This window comes from Kogia breviceps, chromosome 1 (genome assembly GCF_026419965.1).
Source record: "Kogia breviceps isolate mKogBre1 chromosome 1, mKogBre1 haplotype 1, whole genome shotgun sequence".
Taxonomy (NCBI): Eukaryota; Metazoa; Chordata; class Mammalia; order Artiodactyla; family Physeteridae; genus Kogia; species Kogia breviceps.
In genome coordinates, this window is record NC_081310.1 from 81,590,919 (window position 1) to 81,616,306 (window position 25,388).

Genomic DNA, 25,388 nt, shown 5'->3' on the forward strand with positions numbered 1-25,388 from the left:
CAAAATTTCCATTCCTCAACCTAACTTGTCTTAACTAGGAATACTAATGCCTCTAACCATTCAGCAGTGACTGTATTACAAGATCAGAACCTAATAACTGGTACTATAAAATAAAATCAGGGAATCAACAGCTTCATAAGTTCATTTGAGAATAAAGTACCTCTGACTACCACTTAAATTACAGAAGATTCACTAGAAGCAACTAAGTTCCACTCAACAAGTTAGTCAAAAATGATGACAAGAGTAGTGAGGAAATGAGAAATTTAAAGGCATATAGGAGAAATTGTCTAAAGGAAAAGTAAATCAAGTCTAAATGACAAAGACTGAATCTTGCAATATGTTAAAAGTACTACACTAAAGTAGTGAATAATAAGCAAGAGAAAAGAAGAGTGATAAAACGGGAAAATGTTTTCCTGTGACTAGCAGTCATTCTCAATGAGGATAATACAATCATCTGTGGGACATTTTGGACATCTATTGAAGTGTTTTTGTTGTCACAGCAATTAAAAAATGCTACTTGGGCTTCCCTGATGGCGCAGTGGTTGAGAATCCGCCTGCCGATGCGGGAGACGCGGGTTCGTGCCCCGGTCCGGGAGGATCCCACGTGCCGCGGAGCAGCTGGGCCCGTGAGCCACGGCCGCTGAGCCTGCGCGTCCGGAGCCTGTGCCCCGCAATGGGAGGGGCCAAGACAGTGAGAGGCCCCCGTACCGCAAAAAAAAAAAAAAAAAAAAAAAAAATGCTACTTAATTTAATGGGCAGAGTCCATAAGCGTTAAGAAACTCCAGCACAAAGAAATGTCTCTATTCTTAAACTTCCCATGGATAGTTAAGTAGATAAAAAATATCTTTATAATTACCAAAGCCTAGAACCTAATTCCATTCTATATATAAACACCAACTCTTTCTATATATAAACACCATGCACTGTATGTCCAGAAAAACAACTACTGAATAAAACAAGAGAAAATTATACTTTATTTGTAAATTTATCAAGAATTGTTCACCATTCTGGTGGCTTACCACTCATGCTATTTAAGGTATAAATACCCTTATAGCTAATCTCCTTGGGTAGCTGTTATGTTTGTGTTTGGTGCCAATATCTACTACATTATATATATCTTCCCATTGCGGACTTCTGAGTATTTACACATTGAAATGCATATTATTTTGTCATGAGTTACTTTCTTTTTATTTACCCTTTATCTTACATCTAGAGAATTTTTTAAATGTATGTGTAAGGAAGTTGTACTACCTAAGAATTTCATTTCATTAAAGGTAGTGTTTCAAAATATTTATTATAAAAAGAGGGCACCGGCTCTGACAGGTATGAGAACTACCGGATGAGAAGATCAGCATCACTGTAGGATACCTATAGGTTTTAGCCAATCCAGAAAAAGAAAGGAAAGGACACATAAATACTGGATATTTTCTTTCTTCTGAGAATGTAAATTCTAAGCATGCTGAAAAGTAAACACAATAAAACTTTTATTGGAAGACGGTCCTCTAGGTTTAAGTCTATTCAAATCTGCACAACATGAAAGTGAGTGGCAAAGAGGTGAATATAGGATACCTTGCCTACTAAGAACTTCCTTGTGACATTGTTGAAATCATCAAGGAGAGAGATTATCTACTTTAACAGCTCTTCAAGGAAAACAAAATTAACTGGCCTATTTTGGGAAAAGAAGCTGGGCAATCTATTTAACATACAAGAAAAGTGTGCCTAGCTTTAAATCACCACTTCTATTTGTTATATATGCATCTGGAGACATCTAAGGAACTTTGAACTGCTAACAATTGAACTTAAAAGATTAAAAAAAAAATCTTTCAGAATCCAACCTAAACTTCTTTATGTGAAACTACAAGAACTACCTAAAATGTTTCTCCTATGGTAAAGGCCTTATTTCTCTACAAATAAGGACTGCTCATTCCTACATAACCTTTCAATCAAAGATTACATAGCTCCATTTCTCCGAATACCCACTCAAGCTTTCAATAGGCACACCTCAGTAGTATTTTACAGTGGGATATACTAAGATAAACTGAGAGGGTCAGATGACTCAACTCCAGACCTCTGAAGAATTAGTATTAGAACAAGAATTGATAACTTTAATTCACCCATTCGACCAAGAGTTTGAAGAAACAACGTTTAAGCACAACATCTCCTAAGCTCAGGAAAACTTTCAAGAACGAGAAACACAGAAAGTAAAACTTGATTAATGCTAAGATGAGCTATAGAAAAACTAAGTTATGGGCTTCTCTGGTTGCGCAGTGGTTGAGAGTCCGCCTGCCAATGCAGGGGACACAGGTTCGTGCCCCGGTCTGGGAGGATCCCACATGCCGCGGTGCGGCTGGGCCTGTGAGCCGTGGCCACTGAGCCTGCGCGTCCGGAGCCTGTGCCCCACAAGGGGAGAGGCCACAACAGTGAGAGGCCCGCATACCAAAAAAAAAAAAAAGAATCCACCTGCCAATTCAGGGGACACGGGTTCGAGCCCTGGTTCAGCAAGATCCCACATGCCTCAGAGCAACTAAGCCCGTGAGCCGAAAGCCTGCGCACCGCAACTAGAGAAAGCCTGCGCGCAGCAACGAAGACCCAACGCAGCCAAAAATAAATAAATTAAATAAATAAAATTTTTTTTAAAAAAGAAAGAAAAACTAAGTTAGACTTGTCTGCTTTTTGCTTTGTTTTCAAACTGGAATTTCCAGATGTCTTACTAAGTTACATGTGGTGTTACCACCTCAATTCCCAACTGACAAAAAATTTGGATACTTTTCTTTTAGAAGTTGCCCCACAGTCTGTAACTTGAGAGGGGTGATCCAATTCCTCTGGTCTCAGTAACCACAAGGAAAGAAAGTGACCCCAAGAGATACTGCTAGAATGGAATAGCAGCCACTTAACTCCTGTTCTAAACAATCCCAACCATCAGGGCTTTGGCTAAAATTTTATATGGTCTCAATTGTCTTCCTGAAAATTCTCAACAGGATCCCAAAATTAGAAATCAACACTAACCCAGGACAAAACCTTAAGCATGACTGACACGAGAAGCCAATGACTATCCCTTTATCCTTCTATACCCAGGGCTCCTGAACCTCAGCGCTCTAGACATTTGGGGCTCGATAATTCTTCGTTGTGGGGGGCTGTGCTGTCCATTGAAGCATGTTTAGCAGCATCCTTGGCCTCTATCCAATAGATGTCAGAAACAACCCTCCCCTTCCCCCATTAGTGACAACAACCCAGTTGTAGAAAATGTCTACAGATGTTGCCGAATTTCCTCCTAAAACACAAAACTGCCCCCAGTTGAGAGCCACTACTCTACATTCTCTCCTTTATTTATCAATATTAAGCTGCGGAGACATAAAAATAAGTCAGCATCCACAGGCTTCTTATTCTCAGACCCCTTCTAATTTGACTACAGAGAATAAGAAACAATCCACTTTTTTTTTCCCCTCTTCTAATAAGATGGCTGTCTGAGAAACCTTAGCATCCTCTCCCTGGACATAAGCAAAGGTCATAAAAAGCCAAGTAAACATAAAGAAACACAAAGTGTTAGCAATCAGCTGGTACTTCCCCCAAAAATATAAGGAATTTCATCTGCAGTGAGTTTAAAGAATCTTGTTCTTCCTCATACTGAAAAAAATTCCACAGATTTACCCAAGATATACATGTCTATTTATCAGTAGAATTTCAAGACCAGAACTAGCATTCTACCCATAAAAATACCTATTTCTTATTTCTAGATCTTTGCAGGGCATATACTTACTGACACTGTATGTTCAAACTTCACAGGGTAGCACCTGAATTTTCTTCCACTGAAGCCTTTTAGATAAAGATCTCATACCACTAACATCACTACTTTTTAACTATAACTACAGGGTCAAGAGACTATCATTCAAGAGACTTTTAATAAGCAATTGCTATATAGCACCAGAAAGAAGCTAGATAATCAAACAGACTTTTTAACTGAAGTCACCAATAGCAGAATTTAAGAAATCTAATTATTGGGACTTCACTGGTGGCGCAGTAGTTAAGAATATGCCTGCCAATGCAAGGGACATGAGTTCAAGCCCTGGTCCAGGAAGTTCCCACATGCCACGGAGAAACTAAGCCCATGCGCCACAACTACTGAAGCCCATGAGCCACAACTACTGAAGCCCGTGCGCCCTAGAGCCTGTGCTCTGCAACAAGAGAAGCCACTGCAACGAGAAGCCCACCACCGCAACGAAGAGTAGCTCTCGCTCGCGGCAACCAGCGAAAGCCCGCACGCAGCAATGAAGACCCAACGCAGCCAAAAATAAATAAACTTATTTTTAAAAAAGAAATCTAATTATTAAAACCTCTAAAACCCAGCTCAACCTAATTTGTTCCCCCAGCTCAACAAAAATACTATTACTTAGACACCATTCTAGAATCTTTCTAAGAATCACGCAACTTTAAAAAGCAAGGTCAGTGAGCTTAGAGTTTTAAGAATCACAAAGTTTTTAGGGAGTCTACTTTTTACCTACTCTTATGGGGTGGTTCGAAAGTTTTCCTGTATTAAAGTCATTACAAGTACAGCACAATGACAATGACTTGTATAGCACTTGGTAAAGAACCAAACCAGTATTACTTATTGATTTTTATTAGATCAAAGGTAATATAATAAGGAGATGTGAGAGGGAGAGAAGCCAGCTACTTCCTTCAGACAAAGCCTCAGAGGTGAGCAATACACCTGCAGTCCTCAATTACACTGGTCTCTTCTCTGGCTTTGGATACTCTGATCTCCATAAAACACTTAAGAATCACCCTAGTTTCATCAATACCAAAAGTAGTTTACTCTGCATATGATTTATCTCACCTGCTTAATGACACTACAGGATTTAATCTCATAAGGTAATATTCCCTGACCTTGATTTAAAAGTGGGGAAAGGTAGTATGGAGATGGAATGACACCTTTACATTCCATGACACAGCCCTCTGTGGCACTACCCAGTCATCCCTCAGTGTTGCATAGCTAACTCCATTGGTCTTGGCTTCACAGTGTCTCTCAATGGGATAGTCAGGTGAGGTAGAAGCTTCTGCTGTATTTTCAAAATAACTTTAAGTTACTTAAGTATTTCCTTTGTCATCTGATGACCAAAAAATATACAATGCCATTTTACCCAGTTATATATATAAACTTGAAACACTCGGGCTTCAGACCATATAATCAAAATCTCTTATTTTAAAATCCAAGTTTAACATTCACTAAATTTTACTAAAACCATTTCCACTGTAAATAGCAAAACACTGTTAATAAAAAAATAAATTCCTAAATCATTATTCACTTCTAGAATAAAGGCTTTTTAGAAACCTAATGATAACAATACCACTGAATATATTTTCATTCTAAAATTCCCTTCATGATTTCCCCCTCATTTCTTAATATCTTCTTTCTAAAAGAAACTTTTGTCTTCTTATCTGGGAGGATCCAAATCAAAAACACACAAAGCTGAGATGGATAGATCAGGATTAGGAGTAAAGAGGTTATTTCATCAAATTAAATTAATTCAACCAAATGTGGCTTAACCTACATAGCGTTAGACACACTCCAATCTCTCTCAGAAGTTATAACCAAAAAAAAAAAAAAACCCTTTTAATACAGCCATTAAAGTTAGCTGGGCCTATGAATCTTCCAGAGTAGCAGGACTGACAAGAAAAACAAGAAAAACCTAAGGGTAGTTTCAGGGATGAACACTGAGCAAGCTATTGCTATTGCCTGTACACTTCCAAATGTATCATGAAGTGCTATAAACTAAAGATTGGGGAAGGGAAAAGAAATAAAGAGTTGTAAAACCTTGCAACCTAGTCCCACTGAACAAAATTATGACTTTATGTGGTGAATAAATTGGCAAGAGATGAGATGGCTCTGAAGCAGTTCCTCCCACTGACTGGGTGAAGAAACTTCCCTAGCAATAGCTCACTAAAGGCTGATGTAAAACTCAATACCAGCCTCTGGTGTTCAGAGAGAGCAACACTCCTGGGTAATGGATCTTGTGATCCAACTACCACCAAAGTACCCTCTTGAGATGTAAATTAACCCCAGACAAAGAAAAACTTTATTCTGGCTATCTGCAGAAAGACATTCAGGTTTCCCACAACATTGATCCAGTTCAAGAAACAATGCATGCCTAATGAATGCTGAGTACTTACAGTGAGGGAATCTCAAGGTTATATAAAAAATTATTTTTAAAAAACTTCAATATTGTCCAATATATATGATAATATTACTGACTAACCAGTGCTGAATTGGTTTTTCAGTAGCAGAGATTGATTTGTACTGAATCAGCCACTTACTAATCTGGTCATTCTTACAATCAACATTTTCAAGACGACAGTCTAGGGTTTAGGATACAGAAATGGCCATGAAACAGGAAACTCACTGGCTCATCCACACATCAAAACTATATTCCTGACCTCACTGCACCTTTCCTAAAAATGCATAGCAACAATGATTTACTAAATGTTTCTCCCTTCTTCCTCAACTCACTCTTCCTTTTCTACCTCAGTCTATGCTGTCTCCTCAGTCTGAACGTTACCTATCCTTCAAAACTCAATTTAAATCCCATCTCATCTGTCACTTCTTCCCCGACCTCACATCACCAATGCCACCGTGTCTCCCCCTCTCTGAATTCTAAAGCACATTATTATCCATCCTCATTCACCTTAGTTGTTACTTTTTCCAACAAAACTGTGAGGTGCTTAAGGGGAACAACATACTCCTCAGTATCACCTCCAGGACATTCAGCTGAGAGAACCTGGTATGTCTGCAGGAAGTATTCAGTTACACCTAATTGTGTTAGGCCTAAATTTACAAATCAGGCATGACAGATAATAAATCAGTCTAAAAAGATCAACAACTTCCCCTCCATGTGTCAAACTAAGGCTCAGAAAAACACCTAAAAAGTCTTTCAAATGATCCCTTTTCAAGAGCACTTTGAAGTGAGGACTTGAAATGCTAAGGAGAAAAGACATTAAAAGTTGCGGAAAGTTAAGACTGTTTTCTCACTCCTAAAGGCAAACACTGAATAGCAACTTAAAGATCAGAAGAGCTGAGGCCACACTGTTCAACAGGACATCACATTCAATATGTCACTGGACACACACATACTGGCTGAATTCCAGACTCCTTCTCTGCGGTAAGGGAGCATTCTGGAGGCTCTGATGTCCGCTGACAAAAAAACAAGGCACCTGCTCTTCTCAGCACTGAAGTATGGCAAAAAGCACACAGACACAAACACAGCCGAATCAGCAAGCAAAACTAAAACAGCATGTAGATGACACTGCAACTATGAAGTTGGTGGTCAGGCAAACAGAGAAGAAAAGAAAATGCCGTAAAAGCCTGAAAAAGCACAACCTTTAGGTGAAAATGGCTAAAATAACTTTTCGGCATTTTTCACTGGACTCCATTTGTGTTTCCAAGAAATAAGACACACTTTAGTAGGCTTTCTTACAGAATGTATGAGCCACTATAAACACTGAGGGAAGTGGTTAGACAGGCACCTTGTCTTAAGGCTGAACACAGATACTTCTAAGGAGTACAACCATAACTAGTTCTAAAGATGGTTGGCCAAAGGTAGGATTAACATTCACCCTGGTGGGTCTCCCTGTGGTAGCTATAACCCAAACCCAAGCAGCCTGTGCGATTGGGATGCTGTAGCTGGCTAGCATGCTGCAGAAGCACTTTTTGTCACAGCCATAGCACTACCTCTCTAGGGGCTAACACAGTCTGGCAGATAGTGGTGAAAACCAATTTTACATCAGATGATGCGGTCCCCAGCATTCTGTCCTAGTCTTTTCTATTAAGTGAAGATATAGAACGGGGGAGGAGGGGTGGGTAAGGCAGGTGGTGCTAAAGACACTGGCAGCATGACAACCAAAATAAGCAAGTTGAAACAGTATGTTCTGCCTTCTTCCTAAAGCCATTTCCTTCAACAGTGATAGGGAGCACAGGCAGCCTGCAAGTCATTAGTACACTGCTGTTTTTCACTTTCACAAGAACGCTGGAACCCCCTGAATAGCAAAATCCCCCTCTCCATCCCAGTTCCCTTCCAACCCTCTTTTTTTCCGTGCTTTCTTCCTCCTTTTTTCCCTAGAGACAACCAAATAAGGACAATCCTCACCAATCCGCTATTTTGCTTCAATGAGGATGGGGGAGGGGAGGATCTGGTGAAAAGTGGAAAAGGAAATAGAGAAAGGTGAGAAGCAACAGCGGAAAGAGTATCGAGTGGGGGAAAAAGAGAGGTCATCGTGGGAAGGAGACAAGGTGAAGAGAGTGCAAGAAAATTGAGGGGATGTCAGAGAGAACTTGCTAAAGAAGACCCCCCCCCAAAAAATGGAGGGGGGCCGGTCACGAGGGGAGAAAAAGTGAGGAGCAGGTGGAGCATGCGAGCAGGAGTTACGGAGCCAGGACCGGGACGCCCGGGATTTGGGGCCAGCGACCGGGAGGCAGCAAGTACTTGGGACACCAATGTCAGGGGAGTCGGGGATGGGCGGGAAGCTTAACACCAGTTCCGGGATATCGGGGCGAGGAATCCAGGCCGATGCCCGAGCGCAGAGGACACGGGGCTCTTACCGGTAGTTTGGGGCTGACCTCGCCCTTGCAAAAGTGGCAGAAAAACCGGTGCGCGGCAACCGCGGCGCCCGCGCCGGCCCCGGCCGCCGAGGCCTCCGCCATTTTTCTCTTTCGCCGCGGCCGTCCGAGAGGGCAGCCGGCCGGTCGCTCTCCCGGTCGCAACCTCCCAGCTGCTGTCGCCGCCTCTGCCGCCGCCGCCGCTTCCTCAGTGCTGCCAGCCGCTCCAGAGCCCGCGCGGGTCACGTGAGTTCGCCCGGCCCACAGAGGCGGTGGCTGAGACAGCGACCCCGAGGCCCGCCTCCCAGCACCAAAGAGGTGCAGGAAAGAGAGTCCGCCCGCCGCGGCCCGCCCGCCAGCTCCTCAAACAGCCCCTCGCCGGTCCTCCAATCTCCCAGCGAGAAGAAAGATAGAGCGTTCCCGGAAACCACCGAAAAGCTGGGGTAGAGCGGCACATGTTTTGCCTCTTTGCCGGTCCTCCTCGGTGGCCGTGCTCCTGCGCGAAAGGACCTTGGGCTCCCCCTCTGCCCGGGCGGCTAGCGGGAGCTGCACGAAGCTGCAGTGGGGAAGTCGGCAGCGTTACGTGGCATTGACCCAGAGGTTAGTGGAAAATGCGGTCTGAACGAGGTGGCCCTGTCTCTGGACCCAGGGACCCAGTCCGGGACAGAAACCTGCGGTAAAGAAGTGAAGAGCCAGGAGCCGGGCTCCTTGGAAATACTTTCCGGGGGTGGCAGAGGGTCTGGGGATGCTTCCCCAAAGACCTGTGGATGGGGATAGTGAGACTGAAAGGCAAAGTCTTGGCTTCTGAGGAATTGGGAGAAATAAATGAACAAACCAGTGTTTGATAGCACTTGTGATACTAAGGAAGTGATTATACAGTGGACTATGTCTATTTCTCTTTGTGTATACTTTGTCAAGGAATAGAAATTTCAGAATTAAACACTGCCCTGCCAACAACATACTTCATCCCCTATTTGAAACACCCTGTTGAGAAGCTCTCATTTACCTTTTAGTTTATTTTGCAAAGTTGTCATTGCCTGTTCAGTCCCAATAGTCTGTGAATAGTGGCCTTAATTCTTCCAAACAATGAAGTATAGAATCTAAGGTCTGTGACAAATCGCAAAACCATCTACATCCGATCTTTAAAGAAACCTAGAATCACACATGATCCCATAAAGATAAACTTGATATAGTCTTCCAGTCTTTTCTTTCATGCATACGTGTGGGGCTATTTTCACAGTAATTGAACTTTCCTCTACATTTTGCTTTGTAATGAACAATTTTCTACACTAATACATATTATACTTTATTATGAATGTTGGCATAGTATTCCATTATATGAGTATACCATAATTTATTGAAATAATAACTTATGAGGTTGTTTCCAGAATATCAGTATTCTAAAGTGACATGTTTTTATTATTCCCTTGGAACAGAATATCCAAAACAAAAGTATTAGGTCAAAGATATGCCAAATTTTAAGGCTTTTGATATATCTACTGTCAAATTGCTCTCCAGAAAGTACATGAATTTACACTCAGCAGCTCTACTCCCAAAATGAAAGAAAAACTTCCCATCATACCATCTTTTTCTTTTTTTCCTAGCTCTGAGACTCCTCAGCACAATGACTCAAGCAGAAATTAAACTGTGTTCTTTGTTGCTGCAAGAGCATTTTGGAGAAATCGTAGAAAAAATTGGAGTCCACCTAATCAGAACTGGCAGCCAGCCACTAAGAGTCATTGCCCATGACACAGGAACATCGTTGGATCAGGTATGTTTGGATCACAGTAATTTGCTTCCATTTCATTAATTTCTTTAACCTACCTTTGAATATTGTTACTCCCCACCCCACAAAATGGAAAAGAAAGCAAAGTCTGTGCTAGGATCAGAACAGTGTTATTTGGGAGGGGAAAGATGTTGAGACATAGTGCCCAGGGTTCTGCTTCTCAAAGTGGCTCATCGTGGCCTCTGAGGCAAATCTTTGCTCCTCCTATGCCATATGCCATACTTCATTTATTCATGAGTCTATTAATTTCAGTACTATGTTTAAGGAATAAGAATAATAGAGGGGATGGGACTTCTCTGGTGGTGCAGTGGTTAACAATCCGCCTGCTAATGCCGGGGACATGCGTTCGAGCCCTGGTCTGGGAAGATCCCACATGCCGCGGAGCAACGAAGCCCGTGTGCCACGACTACTGAGCCTGTGCTCTAGACCCCGCGAGCCACAACTGCCGAGCCCACGTGCCGCAACCACTGAAGCCCATGAGCCTAAAGCCCGTGCTCCGTAACAAAAGCCACCACAATGAGAAGCCCGCGCACCTCAACGAAGAGTAGCCCCCACTCACCGCAACTAGAGAAAGCCCACGTGCAGCAGGAAGACCCAACTGCAGCCAAAAATTAATTAATTAATTAATTAATTTTTTAAAAAAGAATAACAGATGGGGAAGTAAATTGTACTTTGAAAGATAAAGATCAGAGGAAATATGAGCATCATAGCAAGGACTCTTCCTGATTTCTTTCATTGACATTTGCTTCTTATTAGCTATTCCAATGGAGAGAGGGAAGACACACAGAGATTCCAGCCATCTCCTGATGTTTAGGGAACTGTTGGACAAAAACTGCCAGCAATAATGAGCTGCATCTTCAGATTTTTCTTCTCTTTCTTCTGTGTTTTCTCTAGGTAAAAAAAGCCCTTTGTGTCCTCATCCAGCATAACCTGGTGATATATCAAGTGCACAAACGTGGTGTGGTAGAGTATGAAGCCCAGTGCAGCCGGGTGTTGCGAATGCTTAGGTATCCCCGGTACATCTATACTGCCAAAACACTGTACAGTGACACTGGAGAGCTGATTGTTGAGGAGCTCCTGTTGAATGGCAAGATGGCAATGTCAGCTGTCGTGAAGAAAGTAGCAGATCGGCTCACAGAGACTATGGAGGGTCAGTACTATATCCACAGCTGTTAGCAAAAGCATAGATTGGCTGGCTGCAGGAGAGGACCCTTAGCTATCTGAGGCCATCTCACTTGCCTCCTTCCTCCTGTCGTACAGATGGCAAGACCATGGACTATGCTGAGGTCTCAAACACATTTGTGCGACTAGCAGACACACACTTCGTGCAGCGTTGCCCCTTGGTGCCTGCCACTGAGAATTCAGACCCTGGGCCACCACCACCTGCCCCCACTCTTGTCATCAATGAAAAGGACATGTACGTGGTTCCTAAACTGAGCTTGATAGGTAAGGAATTTTGGCCCCTAGATCTGTGATTTGACCTAATTGTAGATTCTTCCTTAATGATTGTTAAATGAATGACTCAATCAATTAAGCAGTTACCAAGGATTTACTCTATGCCAGATACTGTGGTAAAAAGAGATGAAAAAATCATTATGGTCCCTGCCCTTATGGGGTTTAAGTCTAGTATAGGAGGCTTACATTAATCAAATAGCCTGATGGATATATAACTAACAAACGGCGATAAGTACTATGAAGGTAAAATATGGGGTGTTATGAAAATATATAACAGGGGTCCAGATTTACCTGGGGATTTGGGCACATGCTTCTTTGAGAAAGTGGCATTTGAACTAAGATTTGAAGCAGAAGTAGGAGCCAACCAGTGAGGTAAGGTATGAAGGGGTACAGAGGATAAGCATTTTTGGCAAAGGGAATAGTATGTAGTGAGGAAAACAATAGGAATTTGAGAAAGTAAAAGAAGATCAGTATAGTTAAAGTACAGTGAGGAAAGGAAAGAGAGCCATACGTTAAGGTTAGACAGACAGTTAGGGGCTAGATCATGCAAGACCTTGTAAAGCACCTGTTCTTTATCCTAAGAGCAAAGGAAAACTACTAAGGGATTTTAAAGGAAGTAACATGATCTAATTTGCATTTTAAAAATATGGTTCTGTCTGTAGAAAGGATAGGGCAATTTTTCACAAACCAGTGAGAAATTGACATAGGAGGGGTGAGGAAGACAGAAATCAAGATGACATCTGTGTGTCTGGCTTGAGTATGTGGGAGGATGATGGTACCATTCACTGTGAAAGGAAGCATTGGAGCAGGAGCAGTTGGAGGGAGAAAGACTATGAATTTCTTTTTGAATTTGTTGAGTTTCAGATGACTTCATCATTAACTTGAACTTCTTGTAGTTCCTCAGTCTCCTCAACATCTCTAACCTAGAGAGGTAGCTACAGATGTCTTTGGGATAGAGACACCTGCTTTCACCTTCGGTCATTTCCTGTTATCGTATGAGATGTAGCCTAACCGTGCAACTGTTTTGTTTGGCAGGGAAAGGTAAAAGGAGGAGATCATCTGACGAAGATGCAACTGGGGAACCCAAGGCCAAGAGACCAAAACATACCACAGATAACAAAGAGGTAATGAGGCTTCTTGGTTAGGAGTCCTCACCCTGAGGCAAGCCAGAAAGAGCACTAAGATGACAAGCCCCAAAAGAGCTTAAACGTTCTTGGGTCGAGAAGTAGTAGGATTATGAACTTCATTAAATATTGGCCAGGGATAGACTAACAAAGAGTGAAGTCTGTTGCTGTGTCCCGTCTGAGGCTTAACTTACTTCAGTCATTGGACAGAGGTAATAGATTAGGCAGAAAAAGGGCCTAGAAAAAGTTTAAATTGGTCAGTATGACTGAACCACAGAGACCCTTGGGGATGGGTGGTGATAAATGAGTTTAGAAAGATACGTATAGGCCTGAGCTCTTATATTCAAATGCCTTCTCAGCCTCCCTGTAAAAATGTCTAATAAGCATCTCAAAAGTAGTATGGCTAAAACAGAGTAATTGATTTCCTGCTCCCAGATATCTACTCCCTCCTAAGCTTTCCTCATCTTAGTTAGGGACACCACCAAGGCCAACCACCCAGGACACCATTTGCTTAGGCCAAAGTCGTAGGAGCCATCTGATCTCACAGTAAAACCTGTCATCCCAATTTCTAAAAATAATTGAAATCCAACTATTTCTTATCATTTCCACTGCCATTACCCTAGTCCAAACTATTATCACTGCAGTCAAGACTTTGCCAACACTCTCCTAAGTGGTCTCCCTACCTGCATTCATACCTACTTAGGAGCCAAAATGACTTTCTAAATTGTTCTTTTTAAAAAATCCCAACACATCACTGATTTTTGACTCCTTTAATAGCTTCTCATTAGTCTTAGAAGAAATCCAGTTCTTTACTATGGGTCTTTACATGATCTGCTGGAGACAAGGCTCTCCAACCTCAGCTCCTCCTACTCTGTCATTCATTATGTTCCAGCTTCTATCTTTTTTTCCATCCCTCAGATGTATCATACTCTTTCTATCTTTCTAGTCTTCAGGCTTTTGCCCTTAGTATTTCTTCTGCTTCAAATACTTTTCCCTCAGATCTTCATGTAGTTGCCTCTTTTTCATCATTCTGATCTCAGCTCAAATGCTACTTTCTTAGAGCTCAAGCACCATTGCCCACCCTCTACTCCAGTCTCTACCACATTTTCCCATTTCATCTTCACAGCATTTATAAGTAGCTGATGTTACTTATTATTTGTACAAGTGTTTGTCTCTGTACTCCCAATAGACTATAAACTCTTTAAGGACATATCTTGTCCCTGGTACCTGGAATACTCACAAGACATCAATTAATATTTCTTGATTGACTAACTAAGAAGTTTGGACTTCATCTTGAAGATAATGGGGAGCCATTGATGAATTTTAGGCAGGTGAATGAAGTGGCTAGATTTACATTTTAGAAACATTACTATAGTACAGTGGTTTATAACTTGTATAGCTCCATGGATGCATTTCAGAGAGTCCACCTGTATTATGTGCATTTTTCTATAGAACACTCCATAGCTTTCTTCAGATTCTTCAGGGGAACTGTGAGCCCAAAAGGTAAAAAGAAGCACTGCTCTATGAGAAATGGGGAGAACGATGCAAAAGGAACAAGATTAAATGCAGAAAACCCAGTTGCCCTTTTTTATAGTGTCCACTATATGAAAAAGAAAAATGAAAACCAGTTAGGAGGCTACTGTAGTAATCCAGGTGAGTCACGATTAGAGCCTGAAATAAGGTAATGACAGTCAGGATAAAGAAAAGTAGACTTCTGATTAATATAAAGAAGAGATTTTTTTAAAAAAAGAATAGATAAGGGGCTTCCCTGGTGGCACAGTGGTTAAGAATCCGCCTGCCAATGCAGGGGACATGGGTTCAAGTCGTGGTCCTGGAAGATCCCACATGCCATGGAGCAAATAAGCCCATGCACCACAACTGCTGAGCCTGCGCTCTAGAGTCCACGAGCCACAACTACTGAAGCCCACGCGCTTAGAGCCCGTGCTCTGCAACGAGAGAAGCCACCGCAATGAGAAGCCCAGGCACTGCAACAAAGAGTAGCTCCCTCTCACCACAACTAGAGAAAGCCCTCTTGCAGCAACGAAGACCCAACACAGCCAAAAATAAATAAATAAAATAAATTTTTAAAAAAAGAATAGGTAGAACTTGGATAGTAGATGAGGGAGAGCAAGGGGTTAGGGATGATATTCAGGTTTCTAGCTTAAGAAACTGGGTTGGTTGTAGTGTAGTTAGCTGAAAACGTAAAAGAACAGTTTTAAGGCACAGGTGGAAGTAGGCAGTTGAGTCTATGCACCTGGAGCTTAATAGAGAGTTCTAGAATTAAATAATAGACTTGGAAGAGTTGAAACCTTGAGAGCAGATTAAATCACCTAAATAGAATAATATGTGGAGTGAAAAGAAAAGAGGGCTGTGGACAGAACCCTGGGGAAAGCCAGTATTTATAGATGGGATCTGGAAAAGGGATCTGTGGGGACTGAGGAACGGTAGCCAGAGTGCTTAGAAGGAGCACCAAAAAAGAATGGTGGCAGGGCTTCCCTGGTGGCGCAGTGGTTGAGAATCCGCCTGCTGATGCAGGGGTCACGGGTTCGTGCCCCGGTCCGGGAAGATCCCACATGCCGCGGAGCGGCTGGGCCCGTGAGCCATGGCTGCTGAGCCTGTGCGTCTGGAGCCTGTGCTCCGCAACGGGAGAGGCCACGACAGTGAGAGGCCCGTGTACCACAAAAAAAAAAAAAGAATGGTGGCATAAAGTCCAAGGGGCCACATAGAGTTAAGGAGAAAATGTCCAACTGTGTCATATGCTTTAGAAAGATCAAATAAGATTGGAACTGGACAGTATTCTTTGAACTTAGCAGCAGGTTCCTCAGGGACTTCGGCATTTCAGTGTAACGGTGGAAATGGGTTGAGTAAATCTGTGGATGGGGATACAGCTGGGATGACCAGCTCTTCGAGAGGCTCAAATTTTTTTTTTAATAAAGAAATGTGGTGGGGGTGTGTGCACCACACGCTGAATGAGTTCTGGCCTAATGGCTTATATTTGCTCTCTGAAATAAGAAGCAAGGTCATCTGCTGAGAGAGAAGAGAGGGGCAAATGGGAGATTTAAGAATACTGGAAAAGAGTTAAAATAGACAAAGATTCGAGGTAAGCAAAGAGAATCTTTGAAGTTGGGGGTTGTAAATTTGTCATCACGGAGGCACTAAATCCAGGTGGTTGAATGGTTTTTTTCCTCCAACCAATTTAGTTGCTACTATATAGGAAAAGAAAGGGTGAACAGTTAAATCCAAGCTTCTCACTAGAAAACGCTTCATTGTATCTAAATGTTTCTCTCTAATCTTTTTCTCCTCCTCAGCCCATTCCAGATGATGGGATTTATTGGCAGGCCAACCTTGACAGATTCCACCAGCACTTCCGTGACCAAGGCATTGTCAGTGCAGTTGCCAACAGGATGGACCAGGTGATATCTAAGTGGGTGGGACAGTGGCTATCAGAAATATTCACTTATTTGAAGATGTGGCCATTGGCATATAGCCAGAGCCAGCACAGCAGAGTGAATTCTGAATTCCAGTTCACTTTTCAAACCCAGACCAGCAGCGAGATCGTGCGGACCATGCTCCGGATGAGTGAGATTACCACTTCCTCTAGTGCCCCCTTCACCCAGCCATTGTCTTCCAACGAGGTGAGCTTCATGTTCTTGTACTAGTTTTCTGACAGACTCTTGGATATAATAATTATTATACATAGAGCCTGGGATTAGGTTGAGGTCTGAACCTTGAAAGGAAGGGTTTTTGCTATTTGAGGAGGGACGGGGATTATTGCCAGGTGGTAGGTACTGAAATATTTGGTCTCTTGGGAATTCAGCCTTTAAAAACCTAAACCATTACCTTAGTATAAGTAATTATACTTATAAAAAGTATTTCTTTTTTTAATTTTTAATTTATTTTATTGAAGTATAGTTGATTTACAATGTTGTATTAATTTCTGCTGTATAGCAAAATGATTCAGTTATACATATTTACATTCTTTTCCATATTCTTTTCCATTATGGTTTATCACAGCAGGATATTGAATATAGTTCCATGTGCTATACAGTAGGACCTTGTTGTTTATCCATTCTATATATAATAGTTTACATCTGCTAATCCCAAACTCCCAATCTATTCCTCCCCCACCACCTTGGCAACCACAAGTCTGTTCTCTATATCTGAGTCTGTTTCTATTTCGTAGATAAGTTCATTTGTGTCATATTTTAGATTCCACATATAAGTGATACCGTATGGTATTGGTCTTTCTGACTTCATTTAGTATGATAATCTCAAGGTCCATCCATGGCTGAGTAGTATTTCATTGTGTGTATATATATATGGTCATCCATAGATGAGTAGTATTTCATTGTATATATATATGTATATATATGTGTGTCTATATATATATACACATATATATATATATATATATATATATATATAGTGTAAGTTATTCTTAATTGTTCCAAGAATCTACTGTTTGGAATCTGAGCCTTGGTGCTCAGGACATTATATGGCCCCTTATATTTGTTTTTTTCAATATATTTTATATATTTTAAATTTGTTTTAAATGCTTTGTTTATTAAGTTTTGTTTATTGAAAAATTAATATTTCCAATGTTTTATTTGTAATTATACTAATATTTATCCACATTAAATATAGTTATTATATTTTTATATTATTTAAAATTTTTTTAACTTACTATATAACAAAATTTAAATACAAGTTTTTTTCTGATGACAAAAGTAATTACATGACCTGTATTCAAACAGCATAGAAGTGTATAATTTTTTTTAAGTTGTAGTTCCCCAAACTTTCAGGAAGGCCAGGCATGTTCTATATCTTGCAGATTGTAGTTATGTGGGTATATACAATTGTCAGTACTCATCAAACTGTACCCTTAAGATCTGTGCTTCTTGTATGTAACATACCCCAGTTTAAATAAATATATAGTTTGCATAATCCCAGCCCCAGAGATCCTTGTCAGTAGTTTGGTACATATCTTTATTCAGACTTTTTTATATGTATAGTCTCACATAAATGTAGATATATATATATATATCTTTTTTTTTTTTTTTTTTTTTTTTTTTTTTTTGCGGTACGTGGGCCTCTCACCGTTGTGGCCTCTCCCGTTGCGGAGCACAGGCTCCGGACACGCAGGCTCAGCAGCCATGGCTCACAGGCCCAGCCGCTCCGCGGCATGTGGGATCTTCCCAAACTAGGGAATGAACCCACGTCCCCTGCATTGGAAGGCGGACTCTCAACCACTGCGCCACCAGGGAAGCCCTATATACCTTTTTTAACAACAAAAAAAATGGGGTTATACTCTATGTACTGTTCTAAACTTGCTTCTTTCATATGACAGTATATGTAAACTTTCTTTTCATGTCAGTATTTTTAGATCTGCCTCATTCTTTATAATGGCCATATCATATTCCACTTAATGGCCATGCTGTACTTTATTTTAATGAATTCCTTATTATTGGACATGCGAATTGTTTCTAGTTTTTTTACTCTTACCAACAATGCTGCTGTGCTTTTGGACATTTTTATACTTGTGATATCTAAAATTAGAACATCTTTATTTCAGCAATGTCAGCAGTTCTAAGTTCCCAGACCCATTTTCACTGTTTCTTTTGCTCCATAGATCTTCAGATCCCTACCTGTTGGCTATAACATCTCTAAGCAAGTTCTTGATCAGTATCTCACTCTGCTGGCAGATGATCCAGTAAGTCTTTTCTTTCTTTTTTCTGCTGTATTTACGATTAATTTTTGCCTGCTCTCAGTCTTCTGTAGCCTCATTCTCTACCTAGCCAGCTCAGTCAATTTCTCTACCGTCATCTGATAGGAGGGCTTCCTGGTGCTGACTCTTGGCCAGATTTGCTCTTTTGGAAACAGGATCACTGGACTTTCCATTCAGATAACACATGCTCTCTTTTTTTTTTTTCTTTTTTTTTAATAGCTTGAGTTTGTTGGAAAGTCTGGCGACAGTGGTGGAGGAATGTATGTCATCAGTATCCTTATGGGTGGTTATTTCCTTATAGTCAGGCAGCCTGAACTATGAAACAGAATGGTGACTTAGAAAAGATTTGATGATATTTAGTATACTAAGTAAGTTAGAAAATTGAACTAAAATATTGATGATAAAGAAGTGAAAGAGACTTTTAACTAAACAAATTTTAGTTAAACAAAACTCTGACTTAAGTACCTTAGTTAATTAAGGTTTCGAAATACTTACATACCATAAATGAGACTAGTGTGAAAAACAAAATAGTATTTAAGTTTTAAATTAAAGACTCAGGAATAAAACTAAGATCACAATGACCAGGCCAAAACATTACGGAGTAACCTTAACCCTCTATATAAAGACCTACACAAGGCTCTAGGATCTCTAGCCACAGCCACTCTGGAGTCGGTCGTACAAGAGAGGTAAGGGGGTCACCCTGATTGGGTTTGGGGGTCAGATACTTCCTTTCCACACCCCATTTGAACAAGTGACTTGGTCATTATGTCAGTAACCAATATAAACACACCTTGGCACATCTTGCCCCATTTTCCACTGGACTGCTATGGATCCCATCTACTACAGCTCTTTACCCTAAATACCCTACTGCTTAATTCCCAGTGATGCCAATTAACCATCCTTCCTAAAGCCTTTACTTACAAATGCAGGAACTGAGGCATTCAAGTGAGTCAGCAGTTGGTGACTCTTATGATTAGCAGTATTGTCATCAATCTGTGGAGTTATGAAGGAATTCTCTGATTGCTGTTCCTCTCTGGTCCTGTCTCCACACATGAAAACGAACAAGCACCATCTGTGACTAAGAGCTAAAGCTAATCTACGTCGGCATGCCATTTGCTTTCTTTATTCCTTTACAGATTTGGGTCTCGCTGTGCCAGAATATTCCGTCTAGTTTTACAAAAGAAACACCTGGAGCAGAAACAAGTAGAAGACTTTGCAATGATTCCAGCAAAGGAGGCAAAGGATATGCTTTATAAGATGCTCTCAGAAAATTTTATATCACTCCAGGTAACAGTAATCACCAACCAGCAGAGCTGACCTAGGATGAGAGAAACTCCTGAAGCAAACATTCTGAACCCCAAACAAACTATATCCAGCTCTGAGACAGAAAAAAAAAAGATTAACAAAGACATAGCAAGCACTTGAAAGATAACTGTGGAGCTTTAACTGGCCTAGTAAAAAAAGAGGCATAGCCAAGAAATTACCCCAGAATCACCCTACCCTTTTTTCTTTAACTCCAAGTCCATGTGATTTGTCCTTTCCTTGAGCCTTAAGTTTATTGTAGATTAAATCTATCGGGTCATCACTACATGCAGAACTGTGTAGTATACCCTATGAGGAAACAGATAGAATGGATTTTGGAGTCAGAATCACAGCTCTGCCTCTTACCCAGTTACACTGAGCAAATTACCTACCATCTTTTTTCCCATCTACAAAATGGTGATGGTTGGTGGTAACAGAGACAATATGGTTTGTTGTAAAGATCAGATATGATCTACCTGGCACATAAGAGTTGCTTAGTAAATGTTAAGTGCCTTCTCTTTCTTCCCCACTCAGGATGTTGACAGTGAAATGGAAAAAACAGGGCAGCCCAACCCTCCATGTGGCTGATTGTACCATAAACACAGATGCTGTATGACTGGGGAAGAGTGGAAGTATAAGTGAAAGAGAGGGCTGAGTAGCTCCAAATGGGACAGGTGTTTACTTTGCCAGTTCTGAAAAAAAGTATAAAGTCTTATTTTTCTTTCTATGGACAAATAGGAAATTCCCAAAACACCAGACCATGCCCCATCCAGGACCTTCTATTTATATACTGTGAACATCCTGTCAGCTGCCCGAATGTTGCTGCACAGATGCTACAAGGTAACTCCTCCCCAGTCCATCCACAGAGATGTCTCACCCTCATGCCCCCTTTAGCAATTTTGCCTGAGCTGCTTAAATAGAACTGTGTGCATTTCTTGTCTTCTCTCCCCTCAGAGTGTAGCCAACTTGATAGAAAGGAGGCAATTTGAAACCAAAGAAAACAAGTGAGTAACATTTTCAGTTGAGTAATTACATTTTACAAGGCCAAAAGGCTTATGGGGAAATTTCCTATAGAAGTGGAAACCAACGGAGACAATAACCAGTCTGGTTGCACTGAATTATTGGCTTAGGTTGGCATAAAGATGCATTAGTATACACTTTTCTCGTATGTTCCCAGTGAAATAATTTTGCAGGTTAAATTTATGAGCAATGTATAAACTGGCACCAAACTTTAAGTACAAATGAGAGGCAGCAAGAGTTTCAGGAGTGAAGTCACATTTCTAATTAAGCTTGTAGAAAATGTCCTTCCTTAGACAGTGACATTATCCACTTTGACCAGGAACATGGTAAAAGGGGGAGTTTGCCCCAGGGCTATGGGATAAAAGAATCTCCAAGGCTAGAGGACGTACCTCAGAGTTGCGTTTGTCTGACAGGCGTCTACTGGAAAAGTCTCAGAGGGTAGAAGCCATCATTGCATCTATGCAGGCTACAGGTGCAGAGGAGGCACAGCTACAAGAAATAGAGGAGATGATCACAGCCCCTGAACGCCAGCAGCTAGAGACCCTGAAACGTAATGTCAACAAGTAAGCATCATAAACTTCAAAAGTATGTTTCAAAATACCTTGCAGACAAATCCATCTTGATATCCTGCTACCTCTCCAACTTAAGGTGAGGAAACTGAAACTCACTCTCTTCTTCCCCACCTCAATTAACAGAATTTAATCCACCTATTTCCCTAAGCTAAAAACTCTGAAGACATATTCAGCTTCTCCTCGCTCACCAGCCCCCGCCCCCCCCACACACTCTCTCATTCACCAAGGCTGCTGATTTTACTTCAATAATGTGTCCCAAATCCGGCCTTTCATCTTGCTTCCCGTGCAGGCCCTCCTCACCTCTTTGCCAGATCTTTGCAAATCACCTCCTGCTTCAAACCATTTCTTATAATGCTTTCACAGTTAGTATCTTTAAAGTGATTGACAATATCACTCTTCGGCTTTAAATGCTATATTGACTCCTCGTTTACAGTATAAAGACCAGACTCCTTGGCGTAACATATAAGGCCTTTTACAGTCTCATAACAGCTTATCTCTTCATCCTCATTTCCTTTCACTGCTCACCATTGACCTTCATAGGGATTGCTTTGAATCTGTAGATCACTCTGTGGAGTATTGATTTCTTAATGATACTAAATCTTCCAACTCATGAACATGGAAGGTCTTTTCCATTTACTTAGATCTTCCTTTGTCTCTTTCAATGAGTTTTGTCATTTTCGGTATGCATCTTGCACTTTTTTGTTAGATTTATTCCTAAGCAATTGTTTTAGTGTTTTCTTAAATTTCATTTTTGAACTGTTCATTGCCAGTGTATAGAAATAGAACTGATTTTTGTGTTTTGATTTTATATCCTATAATTTTGCTAAATTCACTTCTTAGCTGTGGTAGGTTTGTTTTTTGTTTTTTGTGGGTTTTTTTGTGATACGCGGGCCTCTCACTGTTGTGGCCTCTCCCGTTGCGGAGCACAGGCTCCGGACGCGCAGGCTCAGCGGCCATGGCTCACGGGCCCAGCTGCTCCGCGGCATGTGGGATCTTCCCGGACCGGGGCACGAACCCGTGTCCCCTGCATCAGCAGGCGGATTCTCAACCACTGCGCCACCAGGGAAGCCCGCTGTGGTAGGTTTTTTGTGGATCCTTTGAGCTTTTTCTGTATATAAGATCATGTCATCTGTGAATTAGAAATAGCTTTACTTCTTCCTTTTCAATCTGGATGCCTTTTATTTGTTTTTCTTGTCTAATTTCCAGACTAGAACTTCCAGTAAAATGTTGAATGGAAGTAAAAGCAGACATCTTGTCTTGTTCCTGATCACAGGGGGAAAGCTTTGTCTTTCACCACGAATTACGATGCTAGGTGTGGGTTTTTCATAGATGGCTTTTGTCGGGTTGATGAAGTGTTCCCTTCTATTGCTAATCACTTTAAGCCTTAGCCACTCTCAGCTTCTATTTTAAAACACACTAGGTCCTTTTACACCTGTGCCTTTAACATGTGCTATCTTCCTCCTCATTGCAAGTTAGAATGTAACTTCTCCTGGGACAGAGTCCTTATCTTTTGAATCCTCAGCAATTTCCACAGTACCTGGCACATAAGAGATGCTCAGTAAGTGGGAGGAGTGATCTATTGGTTCTCTTGCTTTCTGCCCAGTACTTTCAGGGGTAACCAAGCAATTCTCCATGACCACACCCAGTCCAGCCTCTAATCTTAAATATGCTAATGAATGTTCAGTGTGGGCAAATGCTTTCACTTTTTCACTCAGGTTGGATGCCTGTGAGATCCAGGTGGATGAAACCATCTTCCTGCTGGAGTCATACATCGAGAGCACCGTGAAGAGACAATGACCCAGAAGAAGAGTTTTCCTCAGAAGATCTGAGGGGATTGGAAGGAAGAATAAAGGAGGTGCCTAGATGCATTCTTTGCAGTAGGATAAGTTCCAGATTCTTGTACTGAAACTCTCTCTCTATCCCTGCCACCCAGAATACACCAGAAAGAGTTTGACGTATTTTTTAAGTTTGCTGATCCTGTTTTAGAATCATCACTATATTCTACCCTCATCAAATCTTGGCAGGGGAAAGAACCTTAAATCAACTAGATTAATCATCTATCAGATGCATCAGTTCCCACCAAGAAGTCAGCTAAGTCTGTGTTTGAACATCCCCGACAGTGAGAAAAACTTCTTCCTAAGCTGTTCATTCCATTTTCAAAAGGCTACACCTGTTCTTTACTTTGTTAAACTGTAATCTTAAACACACACACACACACACACACACACACACACACACACACAATGTAGGGAATGTGAAAGACTACCACAGAGGGGGGATAAAAGCTATTTTCAGGGCTAGCAGGTGGATTGGCCCAAGCAGTCACACTAGAATCTATGGATAAAAGTTACATTTGCCAGCTCCAGGCTTCTAACACGTCTGAAATTATGTATGTGAAACACTTAGCACAATGCCTGGCATGTGGTAAGCACTTAATAAATCACTGCCTTCCTCTTCACCATGGTTCCTAAAAACTGGCAATGCTAACTTCTCTCTCCTAGTACCATGGATAGATGACTAATCTAGTTGACATAATTTGTCCCAGCAGCTTCAGTTTCATTTAAAGCAGGTGTTGTTTTATAATCTCTTCAGTTTCCTCTTACCATTGTTAGTTCTAATTCATTAAACATTTGAATGCCAATTAATTGCCAGCCACTATACTAGATATAATATACAAAGATAAATACAATACCATCTCTGCCTTCAAGGCACTTACCATCATTTACTGAGCACCAGTTATGTGCCCGGTATGTCCCCAGGCCTTGAGGATGCAAATATGAATAGCCTTGAGCATACAGCCTAGTGGAGGGAGACAAATAAGTACAAGGAATTGTTGGGGGTGCTATAGTGGGAAAGTATCATGTACAGAGGCAATGGGGAAAAGGGTCAGGCAGGAAAGGGAGCATAGAGAAGGTGACACAATCCGTATTTTGAAAGATGGGGATTTGCCAGGTGGAAGGGAAAAAGGATCCCAGAGGGAAGCAGAGCCTGTTTCTTGGGGGAACAGGGAATAACATGTGACTGAAAAACAGGGCATAAGTCCTGCCAGAATTGACTGGCAGGGGCAAGGACTGGTGGGTCCTTGCTATGCTGTGTTAAGTAGCTTATCTTATCCTGAGAGCAGTAGGAAGCAAAATGAGCAGATCTGTATTTTCGAAAGATCACTCTGGCCACACTGTAGAGAATGAATTGGTGGAGGCAGGACTATTTAAAGACTTGTAATAGTATCTCAGGCAGAATATGAGGAAGGCTTGAACTGGGCAGTGGTGGCTGGAGATTAAGACATGGATTTGAGAAAGTTTAAGGAAGTAGAATCTGCTGCACTTGGTTGCCATTTGAGTGAAAAGAAAGGGAAGGTGGGACTTCCCTGGTGTTCGTTGTTAAGAATCCGCCTTCCAATACAGGGGACTCCGGCTCCATCCCCGGTGGGGGAACTAAGACCCCACATGCTGGGCCAACTAGGCCCCTGGCGCTCTGGAGCCTGCATGCCACAACTATAGAGAAGCCTGCATGCCACAACTATAGAGAAGCCCACAGGCAGCAACAAAAGATCCCACATGCTGCAACTAAGACCCCACACAACCATAAATAAATTAAACGAGGAAAAAAAAAAAAAAGGAAGGTGTCAAAAATGTTTCTTGGGTGTCTGGCTAAGACACAGATGTAATTCACTAATTGGAGATGTTACCTGCTATAACAGGTGTGCAGAGTGCCACGGAGGGGTGCTTATCGTTCCGCCCATGGCTGGTGGGAGATGATGACACATGAGTCCAGAAATCACTCAGTCTGGGATCATTTTCCTAAACAGAAGATGGGAGGA

The 25,388-nt window shown here is 41.5% G+C and overlaps 2 protein-coding genes across 6 annotated transcripts in view; one reads left to right on the forward strand and one right to left on the reverse strand.

The window, feature by feature from the left end:
* RNF115 (ring finger protein 115) overlaps positions 1-9,110 on the reverse strand; it is a 61,647-nt gene extending 52,537 nt beyond the window's left edge. Inside the window, exon 1 of one of the 2 annotated variants that reach the window (XM_059048186.2) lies at positions 8,588-9,110. In XM_059048186.2, coding sequence (XP_058904169.1) covers positions 8,588-8,689 — 102 coding nt within the window. In that variant the 5' untranslated portion in view covers positions 8,690-9,110. The remainder of the gene's footprint in view (positions 1-8,587) is intronic. The other variant, XM_059048205.2, reaches the window with a different exon arrangement.
* On the forward strand, positions 8,001-24,026 carry POLR3C (RNA polymerase III subunit C). Of its 4 annotated transcripts, none has more exons than XM_059048101.2 (15): positions 8,001-9,184; positions 10,189-10,355; positions 11,265-11,520; positions 11,631-11,816; positions 12,861-12,949; positions 16,258-16,362; positions 16,492-16,584; positions 18,579-18,659; positions 18,894-18,945; positions 19,300-19,360; positions 19,811-19,961; positions 20,715-20,816; positions 20,931-20,980; positions 21,410-21,559; positions 23,284-24,026. In XM_059048101.2, exons 2-15 carry the CDS (start codon positions 10,209-10,211, stop codon positions 23,363-23,365), a joined length of 1,605 nt encoding a protein of 534 aa, XP_058904084.1. In that variant the 5' UTR covers positions 8,001-9,184; positions 10,189-10,208; the 3' UTR covers positions 23,366-24,026. The 4 variants fall into 4 exon arrangements, with proteins under 4 accessions (XP_058904084.1, XP_058904074.1, XP_066890949.1 ...); XM_067034848.1 differs by having other exon boundaries at positions 9,146-9,260; XM_059048091.2 differs by having other exon boundaries at positions 8,216-9,184; positions 16,258-16,584.
* Positions 24,027-25,388: the final 1,362 nt, after the last annotated feature.